Consider the following 12,601-nt stretch of genomic DNA (forward strand, 5'->3'; position numbering starts at 1 on the left):
GGAAAAAAAAAAATTATATATATATATATATATATATATATATATATATATATATATATATAGTACATATACATATGTATTTTTAATGATCATTGAAAACTTACTTTACTTCAGATAATAGAAACACAAAATTTCAATATTTCAATATTGCTAAACACATAAAAACAATTATACAAGAATGTGGGCCTCCTGATAAGTTTATCCATGTCGTGTACAGCATCCCATGGAGGCAATGGTGGAAACATAGCTTGGGAATTTCTAAAGCACAGTTGAACAAAACGACAGATGATGGAGGACCTCAAACAGGCAGGAACCTCAATTTTATAAATGAAATGTAAAAATGTACATTCATCTGAAAAGGGAACTTTGGACCACTGAGCAACAATGGTCCAAAAACTTGATTTGTTTTTTTCAGGCTTAACACAATACATGCAAAACACTCGTGTTTCTGTGTGGTGGTTCTTTAAAACAGCGACTCCAGTCTACGCCTTGTAATGCCTCCAACCTCTTGGGCTTTAATTAACATTTCTCTCTAAGCTGTGCTCAAGCTTTTTCAACGACACTTTCTTCTTCCACTAAACTTTCAATGAATATGCTCGCACTCTGAACAATCCAGCTTCCACACTGACCTTTAGTGGTTCATCCTCCTTGTGGGGGCTGTCAGTAACTATTTGCTGGACAATCATTAACACGTTGTATCAAAACTACAGTTTTCAACCTGGTCTGAAGTTTTGTTCCTATTTACTAAAAGAATACATTTTGAATTTTCATTAGCTAGAAGTCATAATCCTCTAAAAGAATGGAAGTAACCGCATTAAATATGTCATTTTATGTCACTATAAACATCGGTTTCACTTTTTGATTAGAATTACTGAAGTAAAACAACTTTTCAACAATAATTAATTGAGAGGTAATTGTAAAACCTATTTAACAAGATGAATAACATAAAGTTTAGAATAAAACTATAACTTAAAACAATAAAATAAAATCTTAAAGCAAGTGAGGAGGTATTGGAAAATATGGTCGAGTCTGCAGTGAAAACAAACGGCTGCAGCTGTATGCTAATTAGGCGCCTATGCTTCCCGTCCGCGCGGGGCAGCACGCGCCACTGAGCAAACACGCGCATGCGAGGCCGGCAACACGGGCCCACGCGCCCCACAGAAATTATCTCGAGGGAAAGAGGAACTCGTTAAAATGCCATCAAAGCTTGTAGTCCCAACAAACCACGACTAATAGACGAGCAGAGTTGAAGAACAACAAGAATCAGAGCAGAGGAAGCGAAGATGGCGTCAGGAAATTTAGGTTGCATTTTACAAGCAACATGAGCTAAATAAAGCAAAAAGCAAATTATTTGAAGTTATGAACTGGTTAAACATCTTCAAACCTTAAATAATAGATATCCGTCCCATTAAATCAACGCATTAAAACTTCCCTCCTCCTCCCACCCACTTTATAAAGTATCCCCCCAACTGCAGTAAGTTTTAATTCTTAAATATGATTCTTTAGTCAGCCCAGATCAAATGTATAATTTTGCTCGAACAGAACCAACATAACGGTGTGTTTTCAAGCAGGTGAGAGAAGGCTCTGGGACATAGAGGCCTATTGAAAGGGGGGCTGCAGGCCTGCGGCTCAGCTTCGATTGTGTAATTATTTGACTTGGTCATACTGCAGCTTTATGCAAATGAGGGGAACAATGAACGACGATGGAGATTAATTCCTCCCTGGTCTGCGCACTGAAAGAGGGGGAAAGAATGCGCCCTCTTCCAAGTGGCGCACTGTCGCATATAGGCCTGCATTATTAGGCAATAAATGGAAACCCAGGCAAATGTGCAAAATGCGAAGAGAACAAAGAGGACCTGTACTTGAAGAGAGAGAAAGAAGTAAGTTAAGTTAAACACTTTTATCACAACATTTGAAATTTGTCAAATTTGAAAACTTTTTTTTTTGTGTGTGCCTATTTTACAGCTACAGTAATAATAATACAAACTTTAGAGCTTCCGGAAAACAATATATTTCCTACAAGCAGATGCAACACCGGTTTAAAATATCAGTGCAGAATGTCCCATCACAAGCTTTGGCTGCTGCTGCCCTCCTCTTTGTCTACAGCGCTGATTCCGCCCAGCACGCGTCTCGCTGTGGCCCAGATTGCCTGCGAGTCCTTTTTCACAGTTAAGAGGTCAATTTGCCTTTGAAACGATGAAAAAAAAAAAAAAAAAAAAAAAAAAAAAGATATCCACGCACACGCAGACGTGGCCATTGTGCACAAAGACCAGAGGGCTTTCTTATTACTTATGTATGCAGCGAGATGTCTGATTTATATGTCGGGTTAAACTACCGAGACAGACGCGTGCCCTCAAAATAAAGAAATACTCCTCCTCCATAGGGCTTATGTTATAAAATAAAATCGGACAAAAACGAAAGTTGCTATATTCTGTTGTGAGCAAATAGTGTGCGTAAAGGTCGTGCGTAAAGATGGAGCAAAGGTATAGAGAACGAATATTTTTAAACCTGTTTTTGTGCTGCACATTTTTTTACCAACATCTCAGGGAATTTTTTTTTAGAAGAAACAAGCATTTTTACAACCTTCTGATTCTAAATAATAATAATAATAAAAAAATGTTAAATCGTGATGATTTTAGCACTGATGGACATTTCCCTTTTAGCGACTCAGAGGCCCCCCAGAGGAGAGCCACAAAGCAGTGGCACGTGTGCATTTGTGTAGGGGCCCATCAGACCGTAAAAAGAGGAGGGTCCCGGCGTGTGCCTCGGTCGGGGGAGGGAAGCTGTGCGTGCAGCATTAATGTAATAAACCGCCAGTACATCTGCTGAGCTATCTGCACATCCTCCAACGAAATCCACCGACCCCAGGCTCAGAGCCCTCCCACAATAAAATCCACTGGGATCTTGGTTTCATCCCATTGGTCGGGGATGCTGCAACAGGGGGGGGCGAGAACAATAGCATCATTCCGGCATAAAAAGAGTGGAGCTATGCCTTGGAGACGAAAACATTTCAGCAACAGAAGGATCGATATAGAGGGGAGTAAAAAGTCCCTAAAATTCTGGTGTTGCCATATTTTTTAAACCAACCTGGATACTCCAGATTTCAGCCACCTCTCCGAAGTGCCTTCCCGCTGTTACTCGCCAAGATGCCCAAAGGATTCCTGGTGAAAAGAAACAAGAAATCCGCACATGTTTCCTACAGGACTCGATCTGATGAGGATGATCTCCAGGAGCTACACACCCCAGCTGCCTTGCCAAGTCAGACGGACCCCTCCCCGCCGATGTCCGTGGCGTCAAGCCCCGACCGCGCCTCGGTATCACCAGATTTCGTCGCAGCCGACGCGCCGGTGCCAAGGCTGGAAAAGCCGGAGCAGTTCGGCAATCCAGAAGCGGTGTGCCAAGCCATCTACAGCCCCACCCGACCCATCAGCAAGGAGCACGACAGGGGATATTTTGAGCGAAGTTTCAATCTGGGCTCGCCCGTTTCTGCGGAGTCATTCCCCGCAGCCGCCTCGCTCTCCGGCCTGGACCACCTCCTGTACGCTCCGGTGGACCTGAAAATCGGCACCAGCAACAGCAGCCGGGGCGGCGCAGCCATCACAAACACCACCACCAGCAGCAGCAGCAGCACCAGCAGCAGCAGCAACAGCCTATCAGTACCAAACAACCGGGTCGCAACCAAAAGACCCGCCGCCGAGGGAGCAGAGCGAAAACCTAAAGCCGCCTCAAAGAAACCCAAAGCCATCAGAAAGCTCAACTTTGAAGACGAGGTGACCACTTCTCCGGTGCTCGGGCTGAAAATCAAAGAGGGGCCGGTGGAGATGAAGCCGAGGGCGCAGTCCTCCGGGGGAACCAAACCTTTAGGGGAGTTTGTGTGCCAGCTGTGTAAAGAGGCGTACGCGGATCCCTTCTCCCTGGCTCAGCACAAATGCTCCCGCATAGTCAGGGTCGAGTACCGGTGTCCCGAGTGTGACAAGATGTTCAGCTGCCCGGCGAACCTCGCCTCTCACCGCCGCTGGCACAAACCGCGGACCAGCACCGGCGCGCCGGCGGCGGCTCCGCCCGCGCAGGGCGTCAAACCCGACATGGCCAAAATGCAGCCGCTGGGCGTCAAGTCAGTCTCCGACGAAACCAAAGACATGAGTGACAGAGACACCCCGAGTCCCGGGTTGTCCGAGTCGGGCTCTGAAGACGGCTCGTACGACTGCCAGTTCTGCGGGAAGAGGTTCAAGCGGCAGGCGTACCTAAGAAAACACATCATGGCTCACCAGGCCCTACAGAAGAAGGTACTGGAAGAGCACGGGTTTCAAACCAGCGACCGTGCAGCGGCCGAGCAAGCTCCAGTGTCCGCCCCTTCCTCCTCCTCCACCTCCTCCTCCTCTTCCTCAGCATCATCAGAGGAAGCCTCAAACCAAAGCCCCCTGAATCTGAGCCCGGTGGACTGCCTGCTGTGCACGATGTGCGGGGAGAGTTTCACCAGCAGGGCCGGCCAGGAGAGACACCTGCGCCTCATGCACCCCTCCCAGATCTACCCGTGCAAATACTGCCCCGCCACCCTCCCCAGCTCTCCGGGGCTCACCAGGCACATAAACAAGTGCCACCCCTCGGAGAACAGGCAGGTGATCCTGCTGCAAATGCCGGTGCGCCCTGCCTGCTGAAGACAACACAGAACTTGTGCCTTTGATGGGGGAAATACAAAAAAAAAAAAAAGAGAGAAAAAAAAGAAAGAAAATAATAATAATAAAAAATAGAAACAAAAAAGTGGCTTTGGGTTTTAAAAAAAAAAGATAATAAAGTTGCCCACTGCCATAACTTTAGGCCAATGAAAGGCAGGGCTGTTTGATGTTTAAGTGGTGTCTTTTTCATGCCAATCAGTGATTGTTGAATGCTTGTCTCGATATTTAATTTACTTATAGGCCTATTTTGAGATTTTATTTCTCAAATTAGTTTATCAAAAGGGGGAAAATGAATACAAAGCGTTAGTTTGACTGTTAAAGGGTATTTTTCTAGTACAGCACATGCTCAATGATAGCTTCTAGACCTAAGAAATGTCTTAAGAAAAAACAAAATCTCAGAAATCTTTTTTTTTTTTCTCCCCATCAAAGTCTGTTGAATTCACCGACCGTGAATGCTCTATCACTGTAGCTTTACGCTTGTTTGTAGAGGACAGAACTTTATCAACTTTGTCTTGGTGGAAAAAAAAAGTGTGACTGAAGAATTTTCCCAGTTTAGTAGAACCACAAATGCCTTTAGTAAACAGAAAAGCCTAGTCTTAAATAGCCTGCATACACATCCAAATCCTGCTGTATAACTGCCTTAAAAAAGTCAACATAGATTGTTTTAATTTTGAATGCTGGCACATATTTTATTCGATTTATTATTATTATCATCATCATCATCGTTGTTATTATTATTGAAGATTGTTGCAATATTTTTCCATCATATTTATTTATTTATTCTAATTATTTTATGTAACTTATTGTTGTGATTTATTTTCTCTTTTCCTCCCCTGTGAATCTTTCTGGCAGTTTACATGTCGTATAGCCAAATGTCTTTCAATTTTTTTTATTTTTTTATTTTTTTGGTTGCTGTCTTTTATTTATTAGTTGTGATAATTGTGGTGGGTCGGGTTTTAATCATCAATCTTCACAGCTCTTGTGTTTTAAAAAAAATAATAATAAAGAAAAACGTAAAGCTCTTACCTTAGATGCAATCTTTTTTAAGGACAAGTTATTTTTCTTAAATGTTGGCTTTTATAGCGCTTTGATTGTATGTGTACATCGTTGGTGTCTATCGAAATAATAAAAAAAATATTTTCAAAAAGACACGCGGGCTGCTTGAACTTTTTCAAATTACTCCCTTTAAGAAAAAAAAAAAAAAATATATATATATATATATACATATATATATATATATATTTGTAGGAATAAATGCACTTAATCCAAATGATATTTTTTATGCTTTCAATGTGTCTGTACCCTCTCACTTCAAACATTAAAGCATAACAATCCAAAGAAAACAGAAAATGCCGCAAAAACGACAGAAAAAAAACACATTCCGACTTTTAGAAATGACATAACCTAATTTCTAACTTATTTTTCTTTTATTCTAATCGCGCAAATTGATAGATCTATCATGTGCGCACACCAGGACGATTAAATAAAGAGTTTGTAAACTTATTTATCATTTATTAAAATGATCTTTATGTCCGAGTTAGATCTTATTTCCATTTGTAAGTTTTACACTTTAAAAGCTTGAAAGTTAAACCAGTCGTCGGGAGACTCTCCCCGTGAATAACTAACGTCGGAACCGAACCTCTGCATTCAGTACCCCCCCCCCCCCACCACCACGTTCATCAGAGCGATTTTCTGTAAATCATCGCTGCAGAGGCTCAAGAGAGGAGAGGAGCACTTAGAGCCTTATCATAAATCCCCTCCTGCCTTTAATACCATGTCAGGACATGACAGCGGGACAAAGGAGGTGGTGGATCAGAGCTCACCTCTGGAGCAGTAAAACATCTGTCTGCTTCTTGAAGAAAAAACAAAGAGAGAGAGAGAGAAACTCCCAGGGTTTGATTTTTCCTGAGTTGTAAGATGATTTATGATTCATCAGGTCCACAACTGACTTTAGATCTAACTAGCAGGACACGTAAAGCTCGAAGTAAGACGCGTCAATTCAAACTTAAACGCATTGAAGTTTTTTTTGTTTTTTTTTTTGAAGTTGTGGCTCTTGTGTTGAAGCACCAAAAAAAAAAAAAAAAAAAAAAAAAAAAAAAAATCTAACGCCGGACAAAATTTCAGGACATTAAAAATGCTCCCAAGCGTCTCGCAGATGTGTTCACGTCCTTAGGGGTTTCCAGATTTCGTCACCTTTCAGCCAAAGAGAACACAGCAGAGCAAAAACATGATGCGAAAGGAAATTAAACACGGATACAAAGTGAGGCATGGATTTGTAATTTAGTCGCCTCAAGTCAGGACTTTGTAAGACCAGTATTTTTGGATGTAGTTATCAGCTTTGAACTTAAAATGTTGCCTCTTTTCATGAAAAGAAAAAGAAGCATACTCAGATTGGATGCAGATAATCTGTTAAAGTCTTGACAGTGGATTTAGGTCTGCACTTTGACTGAGCCATGAATGTTTTGATCTATGCCTCATCATAGCTCTGCAGTCCTGCCGGTAAATGAACATAAACACTTCTGCCATGCATCTAGCTCCATCTACCTACCTAGTGCCTCAATACCATTTTGCTGCCACTCCCTATGTTTCACTATAGGGATGATGTGCTTTACTTGTAGGTCAAACAGCTTAACCTCACCTAACCAGAGCGACTTCTTCCATGTCTGCTGTGTTCCCTGGGTGGGTCGTGACAAACTGTGTGACTTTCCATCAACAGCAGCTTTCTGGCTGTCATTCTTCCACGAAGGCCAGCTACGAATGTGGATCTCTGCAGCTCCAGTTACCAGGCGTATCTTGGCTGCTTCTGTGTTTTCGGATAATATATTGAACAGAGCTATGAAAACTTTTCTTCCTTTACAACCCAACTCTGGTCTAAACTTTTCAACAACCTTTACCTTCACCTGTCTTAATCTGCTATTTGTTCGCTAATGTTTTCCAACAAACCTTTGATGACTTCGCAGAAGAGTTAGGTGTGGTTAAGTTAAGCGACTTGTGAAGCATCTGGCTGCAATGGATTTTATTTAGGGATATTAAAATACAAAACAAACCAGCACTTTGTAAGATTTGTACCTGCATATACTTTCTTCACTTCACAAGCATGAACTATATCTGTCACGTAAAATCCCTATCCAAGACTACAGATGTGTAGGTGCACAAATGACAAACTGTTAAAAATATAATACACAAAAGTGTAGTTAAAATAAATAATGCAAATCAGTGAAATGTGTACCTACACATATTAATTTGTATTATTAAATAATATAAATACAAGAAAGACTTTCGTCACCTCGACTACCAACAGTAAAAAAAAAACAAAAAAACTTTCACCTCAACCTCTTCTGGCCTGATTTCTACTATAATTAACCATGTTTTATGAATATTCCACACCTGTTCACAGCAAAATAAACTTTTTTTTTAACAAGCATCCATCTCCCTCGGCAACACGCAGAGATATTTGAAACGTGAGAATGGACCACAAAGACATGAAATAATACAAGGCAGCAATCACAGTGTCAGCCTGTTCTGCTGTAACGTATCTAAAGTCAATGACGAGCGCCGAGCCCGGTGAAAATTAGGTAACATTAGGTTTATTCCCCACACACACATACAGATTCGGGGCTCCAATTATGGTCAAGTGCTTTTTCGTGTGCCTTTATGCGGCCCAGGAGAGGCAGGGGCACCTGTAGGTGCTGCAGCCGCTGCACCTGTACCTCCTGGTGAGGTTCCATTACGCAGGCCTCCTCTAAGTAGGTCTGAGCAGCAGGGGAGACAGATGGGAGGAGGGTCAGGTTACCCCTGCTGCTGATGGCACAGCCGGGCTGGGGTCAGAAAGCCCACGGAGACAGGCAGCATCACAGATTAAAAACCTACACTCGCAACTTCCCAGTCAGAAACACAGCAAAAATGTAGAATTTTAAAAACGATTTAATGAAATGTTTCAATTTTCACATTTCCAGTGAAGATAGCAGGACCTCGGTCATTAAAAACAGTTTTGATATGTTGACAAATGATGAAAATTTCAAGCTTTTTTTTTTTTTTTTGCTTTCTTATACAAAGATTATATTACAGGCATTAATATATTTATATTAAGAGGGCAATGAGGCCCCTGAAATTGACACAATGTACAAGGATTTCTAAAACGAGAAGAGGAAAATAACACGTCTAAGAACTAACTCATTTTCTTCACAAATATGAGACACACAATCTTGGTCCGAACACCTCCAGCGACTAAGCCACTAAAAGAGGAGTAAAACATCCCTTCAAAACACATTATTCTACAAGCTACAATCTTTAGATCCACACAGCGGGTTTTTCCTTCAAGAGACTTTGGGGGAAAAACAAAAACCATGGTTGCGATCCAGGCCTATATGTTCATACATTCTTCAAAAAGACAACCAAATAAAAAGCACAACAACATTTCTGCGAGACCCCCTGCTGTTTGGATTCCCCATATTCTGCTGTAGGAATGAGCAAACAAAAGGAGGTGAGATCTTGGAGAAAGACGGTAAGGCATAGTAGTGCAACAGATGGGGATAGTGTTGCAGCTTGGGTGGAGCTCTCAGAAAGTGTGAGTGTACAGTGTGAGTGCTGGAGGGTGGAGGGAAGAGAGGGGTGGGGGCGGGGGGTTGGACACCTGGCTGCCATGACGACCACGAGCGTGCAGGTTGTGAGCGCTGCTTGCCTGGCTGTTGCTAAGAGGTCTGGTGAGAGTTCAGCTCTGGCACGCCACCTAAACCCAAACTCAACCCCCCTCCTAAGCAGCCGGGGGCCTCAGGAGGACACATGGAGACAGAGAGGATCATGGGAAAGAGCAGGAGTTGGTTACACTCCATTCTGAGATGAAGATGGAGCAAGACGTTTAGAAACAATAAATAAATCCTAAATCCATCTGTTGTTTTTGTGGGAGGCACAAGACATGGATGTTTAGAGATGATGGAGGAGAAGGATCAATTATACCAATGAGATGATCAGACAATGTTCAACACGGTGGAAAAAGAAGCCTTAAATTTAGAGAAGCACCAAGAAATGAGCTTTCCCAGCAATTTTCAGCTGAAGCAGCCCATCAAAATTAACCTTATTTTCTAGTGGGCCATATCTAGCAACGCCACACTTCGGTGTGGATGCTGTTACTGAACAAAGACGACTCAAAATTGGCCATTTTCAGTCTTGGTAAGTTCTTTAGTAATGAAGTCATAGGAGGCACAGGCATAAGGGATTTGTAGTTTCCACTATATTAAGCTGAGAGAGCGTGCAAGAGTGCAAACCTTTCAGCAGATAACAGGAAGGCTAAATGGAAAATAGAAAAGTTGCTTGTTTTATCCCTTTGAGCTTTCAACCACTGTCTGTCATGGATGTGGTGACTTGGAAAGTATATGCAGCAGGGCATTAAGATTTTGTGTACATTAAAATGACACCATTTGTCGTCGCAGTGAAGCCGGTCTTGAGTGGCCTTATCCAAGTGGTATCAGAATATAACAAGAGTCCCCCAGCACATATGTTTGCAGCTCTAATTTTGAAGTTAAAAAGGAAGTAGTTCTTCAGCTGCTGGGCTGTGTTAAAAGTGTTGCCTAATAAAGATGTCAGGCTGACCAATAACATTTGGTAAAACCAGCTGTGAAGAGTCCAGGTACTCGGGTAGTAATATGTGGCAGATGGACAGACTGAATATAATGGATTTAAGAGGAATGACAGAACACTGCGACTAGCTAATAATTAGCTGCTAGCAAAGCTAAAGTTACAATCTACTTTGAATCATCTCTTTGGTGATAAAGGGCAACTAAACTGTTTTTATTGAGTCTAGACTTTATTAATAAACGACTGCTCAGACCTGAACCGGATTATTCTATAGCAAAGAGCGACTCTTTAAAACACAGTTTGAAATGAATGAAAATGAGAAAAACTGGATTTTTAGCTTTTTCTTCCAAAAATGTTTTAAAACACAATCCGATTCTCAAGAACCAGATGTATATCATCTTATAAGCTGGCTGGAATGTTAAATTTGGGTTAAGGATCTACATTCTCTTGAAATATACATGGAGTCCGCTGTTTTAGTAATGCTCGGTGTACCAACTGTGCTAATTGCTAATTTAAGTCTGAAAAGGCAGTTTTAAATGTCAACTCAATCATTTGGCCTTTCTCTAAAAAAAAAAAAAGTTCAAACCTGTTTTACAGCAACCAGTCAAAGCCGGAAGAATAGAAAAAATACTTTGAAGGCTATTATATCATAGATGTAGAAGAAAAATCTGGACGTGATAAAAATCAGCCACAAAGCTCATGTTGGTGCATCTCTAGATCTATCGGCATTTCTTATTACACAGATATTGTGAGAAGCTTCATAAGAGAGATTCGAGTACATGAAAACACTAAACTGTCACATACATCACATATATTTATACACACACACACACACACACGCACACACACCAGTGCATGGAGTAAAGTTTCACCTGAGGGTCTGGCGTTTTTTTCCTCTAAACAGCACAGGATTCATATTACAACAAAATGATTAATCAATTCATACAATTTAGCAAATGCAGAAGAAAAAAAACAAACAAACAAACAAATGAAAGCAACTTGAATCCCAAACAAACTCAGCAAAAGAGGAACATTCAATGCTAATGATGAGTGAGTGCAAAACACACCGGTAGGTTGGGAATGTTGGAATGTCAGTGTCATCACAGGACAGGGCAAACTGATGGCGGAGGAAAGAGACAGGAGGAAACTTATCCAATTACCGGACATAAGCCCAGGTTAATGACATCATATAACGATTATAAGCGTGGTCTTTTCTCATTCCACCAGAGTTGCATAAATCAAACAGTGACAAAATCTATTGGAATCCATTTAAAGTGGAAAATGAGAATGGTAAAAAAAAAAAAAAAATCATTTCAAGTTCAAAGGATGCCATCGATTGTACGATGGGGGGTGGTGAAGAAAAAAACAAACAGAAAAAAATAAAAATAAAAAAATAACTCGGACACTGCAGAGACTATGTGCCCAGGTGTGGTAGTGCATGGCGTACGTATCCACCGGGAAAAGTTTCCGAAAATGCAATCAGTCTTCCACAAACGTTGAATGAACTGGTGCTACACAGGAGGACAAGAGCTTGAGACCTCACCTGATGTGGAGTCACTGGCGTAGGAAGGCAGAGGCGGGTGCAAAAAGAGGTAAAAGACAAATATCTAAAAGGACACCAATCTCCTGTGCAAGTTTAGCACAAACTGTCATTCAGTGCTTTACATAAAGTGTTGAATTATCTGACAATGAAACGGCTTGCAGCAGTCTCCCATTTCCTTACTATAGTAAGAACCTCAGTTTTTCTAGCGCTTTCAGAGAGCGCTAGAGTCTTAGAATAAAAGTCACACTTGGATCACAGATTTGCATTAAGACTCTTAAGTCTTCCTATGATGAACATGGTTTTAGTCTCGTGCCTGTCTCAATTAAGCCAGTACAGCAAACTGAAATGTAGAGACAAAAAAAATCATCGATAGCCACTTAAATTAACAATGACACCACACTCAAATTAATGTTTATACGACACAAAAAAAAAAAAAAAAAAAAAAAAAAACCCGACAAAAATAAAACAATCTTGCAGTCCCGGCAGTGTGTTTGAGGTTCTTCCACAGCAGATTCAAGGCTTCACTCTTGAGGACGGGTGACGGGCTGAGGAGCTTAGTTTGAAGATTTGCTTATAGCGCTCGCTGATCTGCGGAGTTTTCCCGAAACTCTCTGTTTGGTGGAACGGGGCAGGGTGGGAGACACCTGCTCGGACGAGTCCGCCGTCGGATTTCCACCTTCGGGGCTCACGCTGCCAGTGAGGGATCCTAGCACAGAGATGGATGGAGAGTTTGCAGAGAGAGAAAAAGTTTAGCAGCTTCACACAAACTGTCTGCGCGACGTTCATCCCAGCATGCCGTGTCATGCAT

General features: G+C 41.7%; 2 protein-coding genes across 7 annotated transcripts in view; one reads left to right on the forward strand and one right to left on the reverse strand.

Moving 5' to 3' along the window:
- The first annotated feature begins 3,025 nt into the window (after positions 1-3,025).
- On the forward strand, positions 3,026-5,825 carry insm1b (insulinoma-associated 1b). The gene has a single exon (XM_014999938.2). It carries the CDS (start codon positions 3,147-3,149, stop codon positions 4,656-4,658), a length of 1,512 nt encoding a protein of 503 aa, XP_014855424.2. The 5' UTR covers positions 3,026-3,146; the 3' UTR covers positions 4,659-5,825.
- A 2,422-nt stretch (positions 5,826-8,247) lies between these two features.
- ralgapa2 (Ral GTPase activating protein catalytic subunit alpha 2) overlaps positions 8,248-12,601 on the reverse strand; it is a 107,265-nt gene continuing 102,911 nt past the window's right edge. For 5 of the 6 annotated variants that reach the window (XM_014999936.2, XM_014999928.2, XM_088002337.1 and 2 more), the window contains one exon: positions 8,248-12,499. In XM_014999936.2, the coding sequence (XP_014855422.2) occupies positions 12,348-12,499 (152 nt within the window). In that variant the 3' untranslated portion in view covers positions 8,248-12,347. The remainder of the gene's footprint in view (positions 12,500-12,601) is intronic. The other variant, XM_088002335.1, reaches the window with a different exon arrangement.

This window comes from Poecilia mexicana, unplaced genomic scaffold, assembly GCF_051168715.1.
Source record: "Poecilia mexicana isolate PSO_F unplaced genomic scaffold, ASM5116871v1 scaffold_22, whole genome shotgun sequence".
In the NCBI taxonomy this organism is placed as follows: domain Eukaryota; kingdom Metazoa; phylum Chordata; class Actinopteri; order Cyprinodontiformes; family Poeciliidae; genus Poecilia; species Poecilia mexicana.

Bases quoted from the DNA above. Each gene is read 5' to 3' on its own strand.
- insm1b (XM_014999938.2), top strand. From the start codon at position 3,147: ATGCCCAAAGGATTCCTGGTGAAAAGAAACAAGAAATCCGCACATGTT.